At 36.6% G+C, this 23,411-nt stretch overlaps 1 protein-coding gene across 1 annotated transcript in view; it reads left to right on the top strand.

The window, feature by feature from the left end:
- SUCLG2 (succinate-CoA ligase GDP-forming beta subunit) overlaps nucleotides 1-23,411 on the top strand; it is a 275,323-nt gene that overhangs the window by 169,549 nt on the left and 82,363 nt on the right. The window contains exon 9 of the mRNA XM_027523664.1: nucleotides 639-781. Within this exon, the coding sequence (XP_027379465.1) occupies nucleotides 639-781 (143 nt within the window). The remainder of the gene's footprint in view (nucleotides 1-638; nucleotides 782-23,411) is intronic.

Below are 23,411 nucleotides of genomic sequence, written 5' to 3'. Positions count from 1 at the left end.
ACTTTTTATAGCCTTTTCCCTCTCTCCCAAATCTCTTAAACTTTATACTGTCTAGAATCTAAAACTCTTCCCTTTACTGCTGCTGCTGCTGCTAAGTTGCTTCAGTTGTGTCCGACTCTGTGCAACCCCATAGATGGCAGCCCAACAGGCTCCCCCCGTCCCTGGGATTCTCCAGGCAAGAACACTGGAGTGGGTTGCCATTTCCTTCTCCAATGCATGAAAGTGAAAAGTGAAAGTGAAGTCGCTCAGTCGTGTCCGACTCCTAGTGACCCCATGGACTGCAGCCTACCAGGCTCCTCTACCCATGGGATTTTCCAGGCAAGAGTACTGGAGTGAGGTAGTCCAGATTTATTGCTTACTGAATGAAGCTTTTCCCTTTGTCTTTCCCAGATTGATTTAACTTCTCAATAAATCCTTCTCCCCATTCCTGGGTATTTTTTGTTTATTCTTTGTACATTTTCTGTTTCTGTATTTTTAAAGTCTATGAATTTCTCTGGTTGAATAGAATGTCAGGTAGGCTGGAAACTGGCTTATTAATGTCAGGTTTCTCTTTTAGTAATATGGAGAAGGGCCAAAGTTTATGCACCCTTTGATGTTGCTATATTTATCTTGTCTTGTGTACCATTTGCATTTCACAGTTAATGGTGCTGGACTCGCCATGGCTACTTGTGACATCATTTTCCTGAATGGTGGGAAGCCAGCCAACTTTTTGGATCTTGGTGGTGGTGTAAAGGAATCTCAAGTATATCAAGCATTCAAATTACTCACAGCTGATCCTAAGGTAACTTCTCTTTTTGTAGGAGAGGTTTCATGGTGTAATGATTTCTCACCATAACGATCTGCCTTGTTCCTGATGCTGAGGATTAATAAGCCAGCACATGTATAATACTTTCCAGCCCCAGGTGCAAATACTGCCTTATATCACACTGGAATTCATGATGGCTTAAATCATCTGGGTAAAAGGCTTATAAGTACCCCTAGGATCTTACTTCAGGGCCTTTGTTTATAAAGTTCTGAGAGGTGGAAGGAAATTTTTTTAAAGTGTCATGCAAATAAAGAAATATTGGTTGACATGAAATATTTTTTGTGTGTACTTAACAATGAAGTGATTAGTTCTATGCTTATGTGAATTAGAAAGGACTGAGTCTCAGATTCCTTCCTCAAAGGTGCTGAGGTATTATAAGATTAAGACAGAAGAAAATTACAGGGTTATAATATTATGTATTACTGGGAAATGATGACCTCACATCCTTCTATATGCTTTTTAATTTTCATCTCTAATGATTACACATCTCATGTGTTACAGCTTGTAACATATGCTCTAAGTACATATAATGTTATTCCATGGGCATCCTTTCTTCTTAACTAGAATGTAGCTGTCTTGCTAGGTGCATAGTAGGTACTTGGTAAATACTTAATCAGTTCAAAGACCAGTATGATTTGCATCCATTGTAGCTATTCAGTTGTCTGTGATAAGATTTAGGTAGATATCATTATATAGAAAGGCTAATATTTTTTGAATATGTATTCAAATGTTGTCTGAACTTAATATGGAAACTTCCCATTCATAAGTAGACTGGCATTTTGGGCCTCCTGTGTATACAGTTTTGTCTTAGGTTAGTGGTATGCTTGTCTGTTTTCATTATGACTTAGTTGGTAACCTTACATTTTTGTTAAATCTTTTTCTTATAGTTAGCACACACACACATAAAATGGTTAAACATTATCAGTAACTTATCTGCATTTCTGCACTGCTGTTCAGAAATAGCAAAGTGACTGAAGTCCAAAGTCACTCAGCCATGAATTGTCCACAGGTGATTTTTTTGTTAACAGAAGCACCTTGTTTTCATTGGTTAAGTAGGGACATTAGCAGAGGCTCCCTAATCATTTATGAATTCATTTATCCCTCTTTTCTACTCCTTTCTAAGGGAAGAATCATTTTTATTGAAGAGATTTTCAAAGCAATTGAAATCTGTAAATACCATGTACATAATACACAGTTCTTTCAACTGCTTGAACCACAAAATACCCAGAGGACGAGCAACTGTAATAAAATACTGCACATTTAGTGTTGACTGGAATTCAGTGCTGAGCATTAAAGAGAGCCAGGAAGGATTAGATCTACCAGGACAATCATATTGCATTTTCTTTGGAGTATCTTTTCTTAGTGGCTGATCCTGAATTTTAATTTTATTAAAGTACAGAAAGGGAATGAAAAATCACTTGGAAAGCTTTTTTTTTTTAAACAATCTCTTAAAAAATGTTGACTTTTCCTATTTTCAAGTGCTGGGAGTATTTAAACTTTTTTGAGATTGGCTGTCATCTTGCGTAGATAAAGGTATGTGGGAGTTATTTTATTTTTCTCATGCTATATCAGGAAAATGAATGCTTGGCTCATCTCACAGTACATTTTCCAAATCTTGAAATTTCAAAGTCAGTTAAAAAGCATAGAAATGTAATGGGTATTTTCAATCCTGGCGTTGTTTCACAGATTTCAGGGAACAGAGGCTAAAAAATAGTATCGATGAATTGATTGGATCTTGCAAGGAAACTGGTTGTAATTTTGGCAGTAATTATTTCAAGTAGAACCCCATCCAGTTGCTCAGACTAGAGATTCCCCAGAGCCCAAAGCTAATTATTTCAAAGGTATTGATTTTCTTGTTAGATATAAGGATTAGTCAGTTGAATACACTAAAACTAAAAATAACAGAAGGTCCATTGTTGTTAAACTTAAATCAAGTGATAGTAGCAACTGGTTGTTTGTTATATGTACAAGCTAATTCTATTGATCAAGTAATAAACATGCTCATTCATGAAAAATATTATGCATTGACATATATTTCCACTCATAACGTCTGCCATGGAGCTGAGACTTATATTTATTTCACTTGACTATTAGTCCAAATGCTGATTTTCATTGGGACCTAACCCAAGTACCTTTATAACTAATGTGTTCCTTATTTGTTTGTAGTATATGTAAAATGAAGTTCCTGTGCCAAACTGTTTAAAACAAGAATTTTTCCAAGATAGCGCACTTTCTAAACTGGATTCCCATGAAAAGTATCATTAAATATTTTATAATTCTCTTATTTTCCAGCTGGGCTTGAGATGAGAGAAAGGTAATAGAGTTTTTTCTGCTGGTGGTAGAATAGATAAGATCTCACCCTCATCATTTTAACTTATAAGATTCTAAACACAGGTGTTCTTAAAATCATAGGGAGTAAAATTGTTTTAGAAAGTAGAAGTAGGATTCTGTGCCAGTCTATAAAGAATTTGAGCACATTTAAAGGAGAAATACTATCAAGAATGTTAGCATTATGTTTTTATTTTCCTGAGTCGTGCTTTTGACTTTTGTTTTTAATTTTGAACTTAAAATTCCAAATGTATAAAAAATGAGTACAACATCATGTGGAGTATGTAGAACATATTGCATAAATGAATTAAAGGAAAAGATGGTTGTTATGAATCTCAACAGTAACCTCTGCTTTGTTGTCCAAAGTTAAGCCAGTCTATTGCCCTCTGGAGGCCTGATTTTGAAAAGCAGTAGCTTATGACTTGTGAAGTCTGTTATCTTGATTTTCCTGTGCTTTCTGGTTTAGGTCCAATAGAGTCCAATATTCAAAGCCTTTTAGGAAGGAAATGTGCTATATAAGCACCAAATACTTGGAAGAGATTCTTAGTGGGGCTCAGGTGCCAGCCAGCCTGGGTTCCAATTCTGTCTTTAACATGTGTTGACTGTGGCACCTTGGGCATGTCATGTAACTTTTATGTGACTTGGTTTCCTATTTTATAAAATAGAGATAGTAATAGTACTTATTACCTCAGAGAGTCACTTCATTGTATGAATTGAGATACATATATTTCCCATTTAAAGGGCAATGATTTCACGTGACAGTACTGTCTAAAAATTTTAATAAACTTTTATTAAAAGAATAGCTTTCATAAAGAACACTGGTCAAACTTACTATCTACATTGTAAGTAGATAGTTCAATGAATTATGACAAAGTGAACATATTTGTGGATCCTCTGACCACATCAAGATATAAGACATTCCCAGTGTTATGGACTGAATATGTTTTCTTATAATTTATATGTTGATATCCTACCCCTCAGTGTGATGGTGTGAGGAGCCCAGGCCTTTGGGCTATAATTAGATCATGAGAGTAGAACCTTCATGGGTGGGATTAGTTCCCTTATGAAAGAGATTCCCAGAGAGCCCTCTCACCCCTTCCTCGGTGTGAGGACATTGCTGGAAGATGGCCACCTGTGTACTAATTAGCGGCCACTGAATGTGCTGGTGACTTGATCTTGGACTTGCCAGCTTCCAGAATTGAGAGAAATGAATGCTTTTCAAACCACCCAGTCCATGGTCATTTGTCACAGCAGTTTGAATGCACTGGGACAGTCACTGTCACAGCAGTGCTTTATACCTCCGCACCATCTCCTTCAACCCTGCTTTCTTCCCAAAGCTAGTACTCTCCTAACTTCTACTGTCAAAGATTTGTATTGCCTGGTTTTGAGCATAATACAAATGGAATCATACAATGTATATACTTTTGTATTTGTCATCTTTCATTTGACTTTTTTTCTCAGATTCAATCATATTTTATGTAGTAGTGGTTCACTTACCCTTATTGCTGTATAGTATTCTGTTGTATAACTTGACAAGAGCTTTTTTATGTCATCTTCTATTGATAGACATTTGTGTGATTCTCATTTTTTACTACTATGAATAATGTTGCTATGAACATAATCATACATGCCATTTGGAGCATATTTTTGTGGTGTATATGCTTGGATGTAGAATTTGTGGGCAATAGGGTATGCATATACTCAGTTTGAATGTGTACTACCAAACAGTTTTCTAAACATGCCAATTTACATTCTGATAGGCATGTGTGAGAAACCCTCACGAACATTTTTGTTATTCTGGTAGGCATGTGATAGTATTTATTGTGGTTTAATGCCATTCCCTCATAACTAATCAGGATGAACACCTTTTCATGTGTTTATTAGCGACGTGAATATACTCTTTTAATTTCTGTCACCTCACGAATAAAGTAGACATGAAAATAATACCCCAATGCATTGTTTTATCATCATTTAAGATACATGTAAAGTACTTGGCAAACCTTTCTAAAGCATGATGAAAACTTTTAGTTTCTATGCTTTTTTCTTGAGTGTTCATTTTGATTATCATTTAAAGGCTTAGATTTAGAATTATTGAAACAGTGGGGAATAAATGGTTGTCTGCAGAAATGGGAGCTGTCTGAAGCAGTTCATTGATACCAGTGTTACTGCCTGGGTTGTTTTGAAATTGATGAAATGTGTAAGCAGTTTCAGTAGTGTGCAGTGATTCTCCCTCCAGACAGCCAAGGAAACACAGTTTAATAAAGGGAGGATTAAATTCATATTTTGGGAGAACCACAAAATACAGTTTGGTTTAAATTTGAGGAGAGGCCAGCTGGTTTAACTCTGTGGTAAGTACTTGAAAAGTCTTTAGAATTTGAGGCCAAGGATGTAAAACTGCATGCTGTATTTTTGATAAGGGGTTTGTGCAAATGCCATCAGTTGTTATATTTTGAAATTAATAACATACTAATGCCTCCTATATTGTTAATTATCATACAATTAGAGTTTATTTAAAAGCAAAACAAGATCCTCTTTTTCCCTTAAATACATGCTTATCCAGAGGCATGAAACAAAACTCATTTTATCATTTACCACTTATATTTGCTGAAGTACCCTATCTGCAAGGGAATATTTCTTTTGGGAATTAATAGAATTCTTTTAGGGGTTTGTTTTCAGATATAAGGTCCAGTACTTTTTAAACATGAGCATTATTTTTGAAATGATTACTGTGCATTTCTATTCTTACAGGCCAGTTTGAAAACTAATTTTACTTTCATATAGAGTTGAGAAGCAGGCATTCTTTATAGTAATCACCTACCTGATAGCCTAGTCTGAAGAGAGTAAAAATGGTTTTGTGCTTCTGGATCCACAACCTTCATTTGGTTTCACCCCTTGTTTCACATTACCACTGTGCGTACACTGGAACATGGAAAACCATCCTCCCCGTGCTCATTTCTGCTCGCAGGGATTTTCCTATTGTCGTGAATTCATAAATGCTGACATTTGCTTTTCTTTTCCCGATGGCCATTTGACCCAAATTTCCAAGACTGTCTGGCTCTCCATGCCCAACTTACCTGCCAACACTTCCCAGTAAGAGCCAAGTCCTGGCAAAGGCAGTTGTTTATGAATCTCACACATGATCAGTATGTCTGATAGCTACCACATTTTCAAAGCATCTGTAATGTAACACTCTAAATAAATCTATTTTCATGCTCCTTGCTGACATAGTTTCAGAAATAAATAAAAAAATAAGATTTGTACTCTTTGCTCCACTTCTCAATATTCAGATTTTAATGTACCTGACTTTGTTTCATTGTAAGCGATTTAAAGAATTTAACAGATTTTGGGATATTTTAGTAAAATTTTATGATTAATCTCAGCATGCTCAATAATTCATTATGAATCCTATATGGAGAGGCCTTTGTAGACTGTTAAAGAGAAATGGACCACTAGTCAAGTTGTAATATCATATAGGTTGGAAATAATATCTACTTTATTAAATGTTAGGAATTTTTTTATTCTTAATTTTATTGCATTGAGAAAGGAAGTAGTTGACCTTAGCAATTAGAAAATATAGAAAATAGTGTATATCCTAACAAGTTGAACAAATAATAGCTGAGATTAATGTCAGTCATCTCTGAATCTTAAGAATAATCTTAGGATGGTTGAATGATCAAGGCATGTGAAGGTTTTACTACTTTTATTTTTGAGGTATTGTTTTAGAATCCAGGGGCTACCCTGTTGGCTCAGACAGTAAAGAATCCATCTGCAATGCAGAAGACTTGGGTTTGATCCCTGGGTCAGGCAGATCCCCTGGAGAAGAGAATGGCTACCCACTCCAATATTCTTGCCTGAAAAGTTCTAGAGACAGAGGAACCTGACAGGTTACAGTCCATGGGGTCGCAGAGAGTCTGACATTACTGAGTGACTGTCACATTTAGAGTCCAAATTGCCCGGTAGAGGAAATCACTGGATGTGGAGAGTGAACTGAGTAAAATTATTCTGGAGAACAAGGTTAAGAACCTTTGAACTGTGAATACCTCTGGTTCCTCTGCTCTGCAGAAGTGAACTGTAGTCTGGTGGGATGAGCCCCAATGGGTTCAGGAGACTGAAGACACTGAATCCTCTTTCTTCTTCCTGTCATGCCGTGCGCCCCCACCCTGCCCCCCACTGCCAGAGAATTGGGAGTTACTGTCTCATTGTCTACTTCCTAAATGAGTAGCATGTCCATGTGGGCTTGCTGAAGAAATCGGCTTGACTTGGAGTGGATTTCTATGTAGTATGCCTTTTCCCCTAATTATTGAATTAGGGAAACATAAAACAGAAAAGTACAGAAATACACTAAATTTTATATATGTAAATGTCTTGATGAATAATATAGCATTTTTTACAAAACTATTTTCAGTAATATATAACTATTGTATAGTCTTTTCACTTTTTATGTGCTTTTTGCGTGTCTTAGTACAGTACTCAACAACATTTTCAGTGGCTAAACAGTGTACACTTGTATAGATATATGTTTACCTAAATAGTCCTCTGTTTGGTATTCAGGGTGTTTCCAACTTAATATAATGCCGCTGTGAACCCCCATATATTCATAGCTTTAGAAACAGGTGAGATTTATTTACGTAAGATGAACTTACAGAAGTATGAAGATGATTTGAGAGAATGGCACTGAAACGTGTATAATATCATATATGAAACGAGTTGCCAGTCCAGGTTCTATGCATGATACTGGATGCTTGGGGCTGGTGCACTGGGACCACCCAGAGGGATGGTATGGGGAGGGAGGAGGGAGGAGGGTTCAGGATGGGGAACACGTGTATACCTGTGGCGGATTCATGTTGATATATGGCAAAACCAATACAATATTGTAAAGTTAAAAAATAAAAAAATTCAAAAAGAAGTATGAAGGTAAAGATGAATGCAGAGGTTAAGTTTTTCACACTTACTGCCAAATTATCTCAGTATTAGTTGAAGGAACATAGAGAGTTTTCATCAAATAAGTTTTCTTACATCCTGGCCATTGTTACTGTGACTCTTTACTGTCATGAGAAGTAACATTTTAAATTATTTTTCTTTTATTGAGTATTTTTATCACTTTTGTTATGATCTGCCTATTAATATATTTTGCCCAATTTTCCATTGTGATGTCACTCTTTTTCACATTTAAAATACAGGCATGTGTGCAGTTTTGAAAATCAAAGGAATGGGCTCTTTTATATATCTTGCCACACTTTTTTTCCATGTCTTTGAATTGGTCTATATAAATTTTTATTATTTCATTATATGTATGTCCTCCTGAAATAATATGAAGTGAGGCCATTTAATGCATGTTTTTGGGGGCTATTATTTACTTAGTTTTTCATGAAACTTTTAGTAAGTCTTTTTAAATTTGTTGCTTCTTGAATCACCATATTAAGGTACAGTTGTAAGTGGAAGCATGGTACTCCCAATCCCTCCAAATGTGACTTAAGGCAGGATGAATGTTGTGATTAAAATGGCATAGTTCTCTAGTTCTTAATAAGATTCTTAGTTATTTTCAAGGAATGTTTTTCAAAATATTGAAGGAATTTCATTGTAACCTAATATGCATTTTTTTCAACCAGGATTCTTCGTACAGTTGATCCCACTATTTGCAGGTTCAATATTTGCAAATTTGCATATGTGCTAAACTTTATTTGTGATCTTCTAATCAGTACTCAGTGCTTTTTTCACAGTTCTTTGCAAAAATACACAGAATTTGAAAAATTTTAGTTATGTGGTACACTGTTCTCAGTGAATGTCAAACAAGTCAGCATTTTCCTTTCTTATTTCAGTGCTCCTACAGTAAACAAGTGTCATTTTCATAATGTATTTAGTGCCCCATTTTCATGTTTTTTTTTGTCCTTTTTGGTGTGTGATTTTGCTGTTTAAAACAGACCCACATGTAGTGCTAAAATACTGTCTAGTGTGACCTGCCTTATAGAGAAAATACAACTTACATAAGGTTTCTTGAGCCATGATTTACAATGTTGTTGGCCAAAGTTACACAAAAAACAAGGTTATATATTGAAAGGTTGACAAAAATGTGACCAAAGGCTCTCAGGAACCTAACCCTATATTTCCCCTAGGAGCAATGGTTCAGTATTCACTAATTCAGTGTTCACTGCAACTTTAGACCATATTGCTCTGAATAATGTGAATTGCCTTTATAAAGTTTTAGATAATTAAGACAGCTCTTCAGAATTATTTGCTAGAGACCCTCCATTTTATCTTTTCTAAGAAAGGACATTTAGGAACTCCTACTATAAAGTAAAACAAAAAACAAAATCTTCTCATAATTTGCATTTATATGTTTCCTAAGGGAAGTATTTTGATTATGAGAAACTTTGAAATGTGTCATAAATGACTTTTGAGACATAGCAGCTTTATAACTTTGGATTAAGTGAATAAACCTTGAGAACATTTTAATTTAGTTTTCACGTTTCAGGTAAGGTGATTTCCTTACCTGTTTAAATCCCTTCACTTTATGCTTTTTGAAAGTTTTCTTTACATTTACAAAATTGATCATTTTTTACTTTTATAAATTTACCTTTCCTACTTAAAGTATAAAATTAAAAAAAAAATGCCCCTAACTTTATTTCTATAACAGAACTGCTGTTACAGTTTGTTAAATTTTCTTCCAGCATTATCTATGCCTATCTTCTGTATAAGGTTATAACTAGAATGTTCTTCCTTTTGATGGCTTCTTTTTTATTAGTCCAATACTACATGATAAACATATTCTCATGTTATTAGTTGGTCTCTCTGCCCATGAATTTTACTAGCAATATTAATAATCAGCTTATTAAAGCTTCTTTTTACTTTAAAGATAATTTAAAGAAGCATTCTATTCAAAATCTTTTTCAGAACCTATATGAACTTTGTAAATCATATTTGCTAAATCAGAGTAAAGTATCATTGTAAATGCAATAGTAAAAAGCATAAAAAGCTTTATGGTACAAAACAAATTTTTATAATATCAAAAAAGAGAATTAGTATAATCCAAAACCACATTGGATACCTGTTCAGTGTTCTGTGCAATTACTACTTTCATGCACTGCTAATTTGAGTTTAATTATTTCAGAATTAATGGTGAATTGTTCATTAATATTTGATACAGTCATTCTGAATTGCCTGGACTTGAAATAACCTAAAAATCCTAGAGGTAGCCTAATGCCCTTTCCTGTTTACTCAGTTCAATATCTTCCTGATCTGCTTGCATGTATGCTCAGTCATGTCTGACTCTTTGTGACCCCATGGACTGTAAAGCCTGCTAGGCTCCTCTGTCAAGGGAATTTTCCAGGCAAAAATACTGGAGTGGGTTGCCATTTCGTACTCCAAGGGATTTTTCTCGAACCCACATTTCTTGCATCTCTTGTCTCCTGCATTGGCAGGTGAATTCTTTACCGCTGCACTTTACAATGAGTCTTTTTAGCTTCCTGATATCTTCATGTTATGTACAATTTAATAAGATGAAAGGGAGTTAAGAATGAGACTTGGTAGAAGTAGGAAAATAAACTCACCTTTATCTTTTAGTGCTTTTTTGGGGGGGGGGGCAGGATTCCCTAATGAATTATTTTGCTTAAGAACTTACATGAGAATCCATTGATTTCTATTTGCATTCTCTGTAAAGGAATAAGACACCTCAGGCAAACTTCTAAAATAGGTGTTTTTTAAAATCTTTATCACCCTCATCAGATATCACATTGGTGATAATTTGTCCCAATTTCCCTTTTCTATATGATATTTACAGTTATAGTTCTCACCAGTCAATAATCTCCTTTATTCATTCATTTCTCTTAGGTCTCATAAAATTACCTTGAAATATTCTTTTTTCCCCCTCCCACTTCTTACTGATTATGCAGTAAACTTTCCATTTGCTCATATTCTTTATAAATAGCTAAAAATACAGTCTCCTTGAGTTTTTTTTCAGTCCATAGTTTTGTTCAACTATTATTATATTTTCATTATTTCTAGCCACCCATCTCATGTGTAGAACATAGTAAGTTCTCCAAAAATGTATTTTCAGAGCAAGTTCATATCGACAATTCATATTTGTTTCCATATGCATCATCTAGCCAGATGTTCTCAGTCTGAAAGAAGAGCATAATGAATCAATGAGTTGTCTTTCTGAAATAATTCATTTCCTAAACTGGATGCTAATGTCGTGTGCTTGGTGAGACTTTAATCAGAAAGGGCTGCCTGATAAGGACCATAATCTAGAACTAGACTTTGTCCTACAAGATCAAGTAAATGATGGAAGGAAGGAACTCATTTCAGAGGGTGGGAATGAGGCTTTATCCAGCTGCCAGATGCAGGAGAATAGTTGGTTTTACAGGGAAGATTGTGAGGGTGGGTAGCAGATCTTACCTGAAAGCAGCATGTTAGTAGAAGACAACAAGAGTACAAACATAGGGAGGCAATTCCTAAGTAGTATTTAAGGTGTTCTATTAACAGGTAGCTATTTCCACAGTTCACAGGCCATAGTGCAGGGATCAGATGCCATTCATGCACAATACCTTTTAAATAGAAGCTTGGTTGTAGGGAGACTAGCCTACCAGGCACATAGCTAAGGCAAGAACTCAGCTAGAAGTACAAGTCAGAATGTCAACCATGAGGTTGGCAAAGGCTCATCCAACAGTAAGAGTGACTTTATTGAAGAGGGAGATATCCCCAGCCTGTTGGAAGCAGGTCTTCAAAGATCCCTTCTGAAGTCAAGACTTGTTCCTAAGACCGTAGAATGACTAAGCTGGACTGTTCAGAAATGTCAGCCAAACAGGAATATACTGTGTCTACATTGGGGGTGGAGGAGAGAAGGGATTTTGTACTCTGATAATCCAGATGGAGATATCTTATGGTTTAAAGCAAGTATCCCACCAAAAGCAATTGACATTTCAGCAAAATTATTTCAGGTTAAAACAGAAAAAAAGGGAATATATTGTGTCTATGTGCCAGGCATTCCTCTGGGCACTAAAGATAACGTAGTTATTGAAACAGAGTCTTACTTTCTTGGAGCTGCCATTTTAGAGGTAATAAATAGATAAGTGAGTGAATTCACAGCCCAATGAATGAATAAGTCCATAATATAGAGCAAATACCTTATATATTATGTGATGATATTCAACTAATTTGAAAAATAAAATTGAAAGGGTGCCCTGAAAATGCTAGGAGGTTTTTTTTTTTTTTTTTTTTTTTTTTAATAGATTGATAGGTTTGTCCAAGAAAGCCTCTAGGTACATTTACCTTGGAGAACAAAATGCTGTAGCTGTTACATGAGTTGTGATCTAGGTTTGTGATGATGTATTTGCTGCTAAAGAGGGAGGCTCTTCTGCATCTACATCCATTGGAGTTGCCCTCCTTTCCTTTATCTTTACTCACTACTTCTTTGCCAAAGTGTTCTAATCAACATTTCTTGCTTTATTATGGATCTAAAACAAGATTTTGTTCACTTGAATAGTTTATGCTGCAACTTTAATAATTTGGGTGGCAACTCTCTTGCAATTAGAGGTCCTTTGTGAACATCGATTGATATTTTATCTACATGTCTAGGACCCTCTCCTGGGATGCTCTTTTTACCACCTTTGAGGTCTTATGAAGAAGAGCACTTCGAACACATGTATTAGTTAGCATTCCCAATGGACAGCTGGCACAAATCCTAGTTAATTATTTTTCTTCCAGCTTATCTGTGAGTTCTTTCATTAATCGTTACATGTAAGCATTCTGGACACATTCCTTTTTTCTCAGTTAGAGCTCCAGTAGAATATTTTTTGAGCACACATTTAGGTGTCTGCTCAGAGGCCTTAGGATCATAAACTGTGAACAGAAAATCCATTTGGAGCTTTAACTCATGACATTCTAGATTCACTTGCTCGTTAATCCCAAGCAGTACATTTTGAGAAGAGAAGGAGACTTAAGTGACTTAGAATCTTCACTATGTCAGTATGGTCCAAGAATATTGGCACTTGGGTAGTAGTGTGGCAGGGAAACGTCCAACTCATACTGTATTTAGATGATTTCAGATGTTTTTCTGTGTTTTGTAATCTGTGATTAGTTGTTTTACTTTATAAATGGAGCTTCTTCATGAAGATGAATTTCCAGATAGCTAATCCAAATGCTCACAGTGTTAAGCATGTTCCAAAGAAGAGATGTTTGATACTCAAATGAGGAGAGTAAAAGAAGCAAAGCTAAAAAATAAAAAAGCCAAGAAACATGAAAAGATGTTTTACTGAAAGAATAGATTCAGTCATTCCATTTTTTATCTCCAAGTATAGCATTAAAACATTACCTATTGAAAGGTGTATCAGTTTATCAAACAATGCATAATATCTTAGGAAGGATAACTGGACAGAAATTAGAGCCTCATCATCATAAAAAAAATCTATTATTCTTTTCCCATCATGTTTTCTCATGATTCTTTTTCTTGTTCCTTTAAGGATTCTTTTCCTGTTCCCTGTGGTCTTGGGAATGCCATCAAATTCAGTGCCTCCTCTGATGCTCTTTGTCTCTGCTGGGATCCTCTCTTCCCTACTCCTGCCCATGGGGTATCCTTAACTAGGAGTAGGCCACTTGCTTTGCTGAATCCCTGAAAGCAGAGAAGTGATACCCTAGCACAGGCCCCTCAGTCTAATCAGCTTTCCTCCTAAAACTCATGGAAAAGGCCATCTGTCTCTGGGATCATGAATGAAAACAATGTGGCTGGAATTGTGGTGTGCCCTCCCACCTGGTAAAAGTCTGAGTAAGATTCAGGAGCAAACCTTCATGATGGAGACTCCCTCGGCCTTAGGACCTAATTCCTACATAGCCTGTTTTCTGTAACTCAGTGATTCTCAAAGTGGTTGACCCAGCGGAAGTAGTGTCACCTAGAACCTTTTTAGAAATGTAAATTCTTGGTCCCATTCAAGCCTGTTGTATCAAAAACTCTGGGGTGGGGCCCAGTACTGTGTTTTAATAAGTCTTTCTGGTGATTTTCATGTTTCCCTAAATTTGAGAATGATGACTATTATGATTCTGCAGCTTCTCTTTACTTCTTTGAGCTGCTCGCCCTTTCCTAGCTATGGGCCAAATCATTTTTTCCCCCCTTTGAATTAGATTTCATTTTATGACACTGACAACCAGCAAGTCTGCTTAATATACCATACCTTTAAAATTCTCACCAGACTTGAGAGCTTGTCCCAGAATTCTCTTGTGCCATATATTGGCCCTGGGCCCATTTCTGTTAACACTTCTATTTAGTTCTTTCCCCATGCACTCTACACCCCCATGTATTTTAACTTTTTAGCCTCTTATTTTTATGTCAGAATCTATGTGAAACTCAGAGAAATTTTATCAGTCCTAAAGTGACTTTTCTATCCAAATGAGCATTAAGGATAATCTCCTAGTTGACAGGTAAAATTCATCAACTGGGATTGTAAATGCATTTTTCTGAAAATCAACTCCCTTGTGGAGAACTTTTCTTTCTCTTCTCTCTGAGAGTAGAATACAGCAACAAGTTGTGTAATTTTCAAGTGACTTTCTATAAACTTTATGAAATCACCTAATCTTGAGCTCAGTCATTGAAGAAAATCTAATTCATTTTTGTCCCGATTAAGTTACCATCAGCTACTTCTTTTCACAAGAGATTTCCTTTCCTATTATTGTTCTTTGTGCCTTTAATCTCTCTTGGTACTTTTCTTCTTCTCTCTTGATTTGTAAGTGTTTTGTTGTGATTCAGTCTTCTGTCTATTCTTGTTACAAAATACAACCTTCATTTGCTGTATGGGTTCCTAGTGCTCTTTGGGGAAAAGGGAAATGGTCAGATCTTTCAGTATTTGACAAAATTGTAATGTAGAGTGTTTCAAGATGGAGATGTTGAATCGAGTTTTATGTTTAGTCAAGAAAATGGATCCATGATGGAATGTGACATGAGGAAGGTCTTTACTGAGTTTTCTTTTGGTTTACATGGGATGTGAAAAAAGTCACTTCAAACTACGATATAATGTTGCTGTATCTTGATGTCTCTTTGTGAAAACTCCTTTTACAAAAATTCTTTGATCAGAGAATAGGCATATAACTTTTCCATACCATTGGATAAATCATCTTTATGTCAACCATCTTTGGAGAATTGAAATTTACCTGCTTTTTAAAAAAATTTGTATGTTCAATGTCATGGTGAAACCTTGTTGCTGATTCTTCCACCCATAAGGTTGTCACCATGAGTGCTTATGTTATTGAGTGTTCATGTTTCTCTTAGAGAGTGGATTAGGCAATAAATGGGGTAAGAAATGGCCTTCCTTAGACAAGAAATGGGCTTCCTTGGTGGTTCAGTTGCTAAAGAATCCATCTGCCATTCAGGAGACCGCCTGCAATGCGGTCTGCCATTCAGAATCCACCTACCATTCAGGAGACCTGGGTTGGATTCCTGGGTCAGAAAGATCCCCTGGAGAAAGAAATGGCAACCCACTCCAGTATTCTGGCCTGGGAAATCCCATGGACAGAGGAGGAACCTGGTAGCCTACAGTCCATGAGGTCGCAAAAGTCAGACATGACATAGTGACTAAACCACCACCAACAGGTCATGAGCTAAGTTTTATTCCTCTTTATGATTCCCATATATCTCTAGCTCACTGCAACCACTACATGGTGGAGTCACAATCCATGTACAGGTGAGGCTCTAAAGACAGTTCATAAGGCAAAAAATACAATCAAAATTAGCTTTGAAAGTCCTTTAAGTTACCCGTATATCTTAATATCTGTAAGCACTAGAGTCCCTGTAGTGTGGTGAAATGCCCATCCATTGAGCATTTGGGAGTGAGCAATGAATCTCAGTCCCTCCCATCTCCCTCAGGGACTCAGGTCCTTTGAATGAAATGGCAGTGGGGTCACCCACTAGATTTTACTCATGGATTTCAACTCTTTCTCACTTACTTATTCTATCCCCATGCCTGTAAAGGCAGATTCATATAAATTAAATGTGTTTATGATGTGACTTTTTGGTGTATGAGATGAGATTAAACAAGCTGGGGAAGGTATGAAGAGAGAAGTGAAAAACAAGAGCCAAGAAGTTGTTTCAGGGTGTTCTTGTCAAGCATGTTAAACCCAACTAGAAGGGTCATCTGTGTGGTCATTAAGAGCTTATACTTGATCAGCAGACAGAGTTCAACTGAGATTCAGTTCTGTCAGTTCCCAGCTGTGTGACCTTGGGCAAACTGATTCACCTTTCTGTGCTTGCCATTTAATCCATAAAGTGAGGTTGATAATCTGTGGTACTAGATGAAATAACACATGAAGTACTTTTAGCCTGGAACTTTCGGCAGTCATTCCATGAGGGCAGTGCCAGTGGTGGCTATCCTCAGGCAGTGGTTGCTATGGTGGTCATTAATATAATGGGGTAGTTGGCCCCTATTATGTAGATGAATTCCATCAGAATCACTTGGAATGGAGACGGACTGAGGCTGCAGGAATTTTTAAGTTCTCCTCGTGAGTCCACAGTGCATACAATTTTAGAAAGAATGATGGAGAAGGCAGTGTTGTGGGAATGTGAGCTAACTAGCAGATACAAGGGAGTTTGAGTGCATTTTCAGATTCAGGAATCATTCAGGAATGATAAGAAGTTGTTCTGGTCTTAGAAGCCTCTTTAAGTTAATCCCAAGAAAATGCCCTTGACTATTCCGTAAGACTAAATTCAGAGCTAGAACCAGTTACCCCGGATTTTCTGAGCTTAGTATTATTTATAATAACCCCCCCCCCCCCGCCAATAAAAATAGCCATCAGTTTCAGTTTTCTCTCTTTTTGTTTCCATTGCTAAAGCTTCCAAACATACTGGCTCATACCATCTGAAGTCATCAGGTTTAGTGAATAGTCTAGCTTGATGGCTACATTGCTTAGAAGAATGTTATGAGGCAAACCTGGTCCCTTATGTGAATGTGGACATGACTCTTGATCTCTTAGAATCAATAAAACATTTAGGCTTAAAATTGGATTTATAAAGTATGTATAAATAAATACACATAAATTGAATCCCATTGAAATCAAGTAAATGGGCAAAATGACCTTTGCATTGAGACAGAGGGAGAAAATGTATATTCAAGTTACATAGTTCTCAGGGAGATTTTTCTGTACCATAATCATTGAAGTTATCCTTCCAGACAGTATTTGTGTTTTTTAACTATGTGGACTTTTAAAACGGAAAAAAAGCCTATTATAAAGGAGTAGATGAAGGCAGTGCATGTGCACAGCATATCAGAGTTGGTGATGGACCTGGAATAAGGCTTCCTTTGTGGCTCAATGGTAAAGAATCTGCCTACCAATGCAGAAGATGTAGATTCCATTCTTAGGTCAGGAAGATCCCCTGGAGAAGGAAATGGCAGCTCACTCCCATATTCTTGCCTGGGAAATTGCATGGACATTGGAGCCTGGTGGACTACAGTCCATGTGGTCCTGAGAGAGCTGGACACAAGAGATTAAACAACAACAAAACAGCAAACAGATGGAAGCAGTGCGTTGGCACAGCATATCAAAGTTGGTGATGGACTTGGAATAATTCATGCTTAGCAAATCACTTAATGCAAAGATTTTGGACCAGAGGCCTGTCTTTTTATTACAGATTTATAATAGGACAAATTGCAGTGAGCTGGCAAGTTCCAGGACCTCCTTGGAATTGCTGGTTCCCACTGCTTTCTGTTGGTCATTCTCTTGAACTCTTCTCTGGGGGACAGTGCTCTCTTAATTGTGGCAGATTCACCTTTATCAGAACTTGCAAGTCCAAAGCTTCTGTGACATGGAAGAGAAACTCAAAAAATGTTTCTCTTCCCACTGTTAAAAGGATGAAAAATAACTCAGTTTTGGTATTTACATATGAAAGATATTTTCATTGGTGAGTTCTTAATGTCTGAAGTTAGCTATTGTTGGTATTATTTTTCTTCTTTCTCTTTGACTAATATACAGTAGACTTAACTAAATTCTCATGTTCTGTCAGGGGTTCATTTCCAACCCATGACTTCGGCGCTCAAGGTAATAGTCTCAAAGATGTTTTGTCCATTATGCATCCCATTTACTTCCATAGCACTAATACAAACAGCATGAGTATTAGGACTTTAGTACTTGTGTTTTTATTCACTGCTTGGTGGCACACTTCCTCCTTTTCCAGCTCTCATCTTTTCAGACCTGGAAAGGAATAGTGTTTGGCACTGGGTGTGCTTGCCTTGTTACTGTCAAGGGTGAGCAAGTCTGAGGACAGGGAAGGCAGAGCTCATTATGTGTGAGTTTTAAGGAACACAGAGCTCAAAAGAGATGAAGTTCCAATCCACAAGCCCCTATCTCTTACCCTTCCTAGGCCTGGGATAGGGCTTTCCTGAGGGAGAAATCTCGCAAGTGGAAAAGGACCCAAGAACTGCGAATGACCTGGATGCTTGCATGAGGGCATCAAAACAAAGAAACAGACATATAGTAAAGGTAAATTAAAGGACACCTACATTAAGCCAGTAAAATCTTGTGTTTAAATTTGATTTTAAGAGAATCTTCTTTAAAAATCTGTTTTAAAACTTTCTATGTAACAGTATTTTAGAATTGGGTGAGACCTTCTAAATATGATAAAAGCAGTATCTTAAGGCGAGTTAAATTTGAGCAAATATAGGATGATTTGGCATGTTTTCCTGAAAGGGAGCCAAACCTGTTATAGTCACCCAGCAAATCAAGTCTTGCTTCATCTTTGTTAGCTTAGTTAGAAATCAATCTTAGTTAGGAATCATCTTAGTTTTAGAAATCAATAGAAAGAGACCAGTAAAACCATAGCAAATAAGCTGCCTGTTTGGGCTTTGTTTTGAGATATTGCAACACAACATTCCTGTCTTCAGTGTAGAGAAAATATAAATTCTAAGAATTTTAGTTTTCAACACTTCACAAATCTCTCATAATTTCTTTGGGCCATGTAGTCTTAAAATGTTGCCATTTTCTGTCATTAAGGATGTCAGCAGTAGCCCCCTTTAGAGACGAGCATACAGGCCTGACAGTCACTATGGACTCTTGTTCCATTTACTTTGTTCCAATTACAAATGGTTATAACTAAACGCCATTCACAACTTTAATGTGCTTAGCAAGTCCAGACTGGTCCCGCCGCTACTCAGAAATTTATTCTGTAGAAAACAGCCTTATGTCTTTTCCATACAAAATCTTTTTAAAATGAAGTTGGGTCAAAACTCAAAACTCACCCCCAAATAAAATGTGCAATGTCTGTTCTTACACAGTTTGTACTTTGTAGTTAAGGTTCTTAATGAGCACCTGGGAACTTGGTGTAGAAGGCTTTTTCTTTTTGTAAACAATGTTTAAAACATACCTTTTAACAGTCATTCTTTTTGGAGTCATAAATTAATTTACACATCACTAATACTTTTTTAAAAAGCTTGAATTAAGTGTCTGAGAGATTTATTTCATTTTCTAAATAACTGTTCCATAGTTTAATCTGTGGTCAGTATGGAGTATTTGGAATACAGAAAAGCACACAAAATAAAATAAAATCACTCATGATATCTTAGCTCAGAGATAGCTATTATTTAAATTTGGCCTGTCTGCTTCCAGTGTTTTCTTTTTACTTCTTGTGTAAATACGTACATATTTTAAATTAAATTGGAGTCATACTGCTTTTTCCACATAATAGTATACTGAAATCATTTTACCACATTATTAATTTTTTTCCTACAACAAGAATTTTAACGTGTGTTATATTCCATTGTGTGAATATATCCTTATATTTTTAGACCTTTCCCTATTAAAACATTTAGCCAGTTTCCTATTTTTTGATGTCACCATAATGTGATCATCTTTTATAATTTTGTGGTATTATTTTGTGCATGGAATTGGAATTACAGTGTCCTTTTCTTCCCCTTCAGAGACATGGGACTATATTAAATATATTTTTAAAATTAATTATTTATGTTTGTGCTGGATCTTTGTTGCTGTGCTGGCTTTTCTCTAATTGCGATAAGCAGGGCCTAACTCTATAGTTGTGATGCACAGGCTTCTCATTACGGTGGCTTCCCTTGTTGCTGAGCACAGGCTCCAGGGTGCACTGGACTTCAGTAGTTCTGGCACATGCGCTTAGTTGCTTCTGGCCATGTAGGATTTTTCTGGAACAGGGACCAAACCCATGTCTCCAACATTGGCAGGCAGATTCTTTACCCGTGAGCCACCAGAGAAGCCCCTAAATGTTTCTTTTTTAAAAATTCTACACTTAAATATGAAATTATTTTTGTTGTCCCTCCTTAAAATGATAGTCTGAGAAGTTTGTTAATTGAGCTTGGTTGGCTTTCTTTGTTCACTGAATGAAGTATTTTACTAAATTATCCCACATGTTAAATGAAAACTGATTAACAAATAGATGCTTAGATATTAACAGATGTCTTCAGGAGGTCTACATATAATTAGAGGAAATAAATCTTACTCTGATAGTGACAGTTTGGTAAAAACAAATTATTATCAAGGGCATTTCATTGTAAGACAATCCAATAAATATAATATGTGTTAAAAGTCACATAAAAATCTAGTATATCTTGTAATAAATATGTGGCTATCCGATTTTAGATCTCATAGTAAATATATGATACTTTGTGGTTGCTATAGACTGCCTCCAGTAAGAAAAGAAACATAATCCTTTCTATAAATAATTATTTTCTTAAACTATAATAGTAGAATATGAACATGGGCATTTTCTAGATTTTACCTTTTCCATATATCGAAGAGATGAATACTACTGAGTTCAAATTGCATCAAATTAAAGTCCAGGAAACAGCTTTTTTGCTATGTTCTTATTGGACTCATTTTATAAATTTTCATGGATGGACAAAGTAGGTAATTGAAATGAAACTCAGCTTGATTTTTTTCAGTGATACTATTAATTTATAATGTAACATTGAATTACTTTCACTTATTTTGTATATTTTAAACCAAGGCCCTCAGGCACTATAAAGACATGGAATTTCTTTTTTAATTGGTAGCATTATGATGATTTTGTAAGTATTCGTGTGTGTGTGTCTGTGTTTTTACTGTTTTCTTTAATCACATTATGGCCTCTGGAGGAACAAGTTTCTTACATGTACTTGTTCCTCCTAACTGCTGTAAGGAGGAAGAAAGCCATGAATCAGATTTGTTTCATTAACATACATTTTGTTTGTCAGTATCTTGGTGGACGGAATCACAGTATCCAGTTAAAAGATTTGAGAGCCCAGACTTAGTACGGTCCCTTTTGAAGGTCCTGCCTGAGAATAACAAGAGGCCAAGATTCTCCCTCAAAGCTGTCTATATTAGCTTTCTTTCTTGTCCTGTTCATCATCATAATTTCTACCCAGACCTCTTCTTCTGTATTTAGCCCCAGAAAAGGCAGGACCAGTATAGAGCAGACCATTTGCTGAGTAAATACCATATGGTCTCTGTCTCTCTGTCTGCCTTTTCTGTGACTGTGGAACAGTGAAGTTTCTGCCTTCAGTGGAGTAGTAACTTAAGAAACTTGGATTTAGTGCTTTGGAGTGGCGTACAGGGGAGGAGAGAGACATTAGATAATGTTCTAATGTCATCGACCTAATCGGGATAAAGAAGCCCCCAACACAGTCATTTGTATGATTTGGAAGCTCTTACCGCAGTTAATAATAGAGGTCACATTGCCTTTCCTTACTTTGTTGGCATACTGTCCCATCATTGGCCTTTTGTGGCCACCTCATACTCAAGGCCAAGAGACTTCAGACTTCCCTGGGTGCTCTGGCCAAAAGTCATTTCTATACCATCCTAAAATAGCACACCGGCACTATGATTTTTAATAATTATTGCTAGAACAATTCTCATCTTAGAAAATACACAAAAGCAAACATGCAAAATAGATGAAGACCACCCAGATCCCAACACTGTTAGCATCATGTTGGATTTTCTTCAACTTTTCTTATCACAGTGATTCATGCTTCAGAGAGTAATGTCCTGACCTCCCTTTTTACACAACCCAACACCCTCCCAGTCTGTAGGCCTCTGTGTAACAAAGGAATGAAGTATTTCAGATCTGCAACAGCTGTGCTTGGGAAGAGCTCTCCATTCTTCAGTGTGTCAGGTAGGGATGGCATTGGGCCTGTGTACAGATATCTCAAAGATAGTCATTAAAAATACTTGGGTGTTTTAGAGAAAATCATGTAAATGAAAATAGTAAATACAGTTATAGACTCAACAGAAGCAGAAAGCTGAGGCAGCAGCTCAAGTATAAGAAACTCATTATATCCACATCTTTAGTTAACTTGGGCCTGAGAAAACCACGTGAAATGTGAAAGAATTCATTGACGTTTCTTACTCAAACTGTGCCATTCTTTTTGTTTTCTTTTCTTTATTGAATTTAGCCACATTCCACTCCCCAGATTATTTCAGATTTACATGTGGACTCTGTACTTAAACTTGTTGGGTCAGTGGTAAAGTTTGAATTGAGAAAGTTAATTCCCTGGACACCATACACAATTTTTTTTTTTTTAACCGAGATGCTTCTGGACATCTTGAGGCCTATGTAAAGGCTGTTTTCACTTCAGGACACCCTGCATTTGGATCTCTTAAGATCTCATGTCCAGGTGGATTCCCCGTTGACTCTCCTTGAGACCTGCTATGTGATGACAGCAACCACAGATCTGTCATGTCTCTTGTTTGGCTCCCATTGCTCTCAGGATATAGTTCCCAGCACCCACTGTGACTTACAAGGCTCCATGTGACCCAGCTCTCCAGGCCAGCTCCTGCCCTTTTATCTGTTTGGTTTAATTTGGTCACTGTCCTCTCTCTTTCTGGAATGTATGAGCACATCTCCATCTTTGGAACTTTACCTGGGCTGTTCTTTGTGCCCCAAGCTCTTTCCCTTTCATGTTTTTCTTTCTTCTAATCACTTCTTATGTCTCATCCTAAATGTTGTTATGCAGAAAGCTTTCCACAAACCCCTCAGACCTCGTTGAAGCCAAGGGTATTACCAGTTATGATTTCTTAAATCATACTCTACTGCTTTTCAGTTATGGAGTTGTGTTGGTGATTTGTATTCAATTCTGTTACAGTTATCCACTACTTCCTAACAAACCACCACCACCTCCCCCAGCACCCAGTGTAGTGGCTTTAAATAGCAGCTTATTCTTATTTCTTCTGGTTCTGTGGGGTATCTGGGCTCAGCTGGGTGGTCTTGCTTGGATTATGTCATGAAGCTGCACACAGTGGTGGCTGGGGCTGGAGCCACATTAAGGTTCCTCAGGGCTGGAAGTTCTTAGTCGCTTTCTCACCT

The sequence above is a fragment of the Bos indicus x Bos taurus genome, chromosome 22, assembly GCF_003369695.1.
Source record: "Bos indicus x Bos taurus breed Angus x Brahman F1 hybrid chromosome 22, Bos_hybrid_MaternalHap_v2.0, whole genome shotgun sequence".
Classification (NCBI taxonomy): Eukaryota; Metazoa; Chordata; class Mammalia; order Artiodactyla; family Bovidae; genus Bos; species Bos indicus x Bos taurus.
This window is presented reverse-complemented; position numbering and strand designations above follow the sequence as displayed.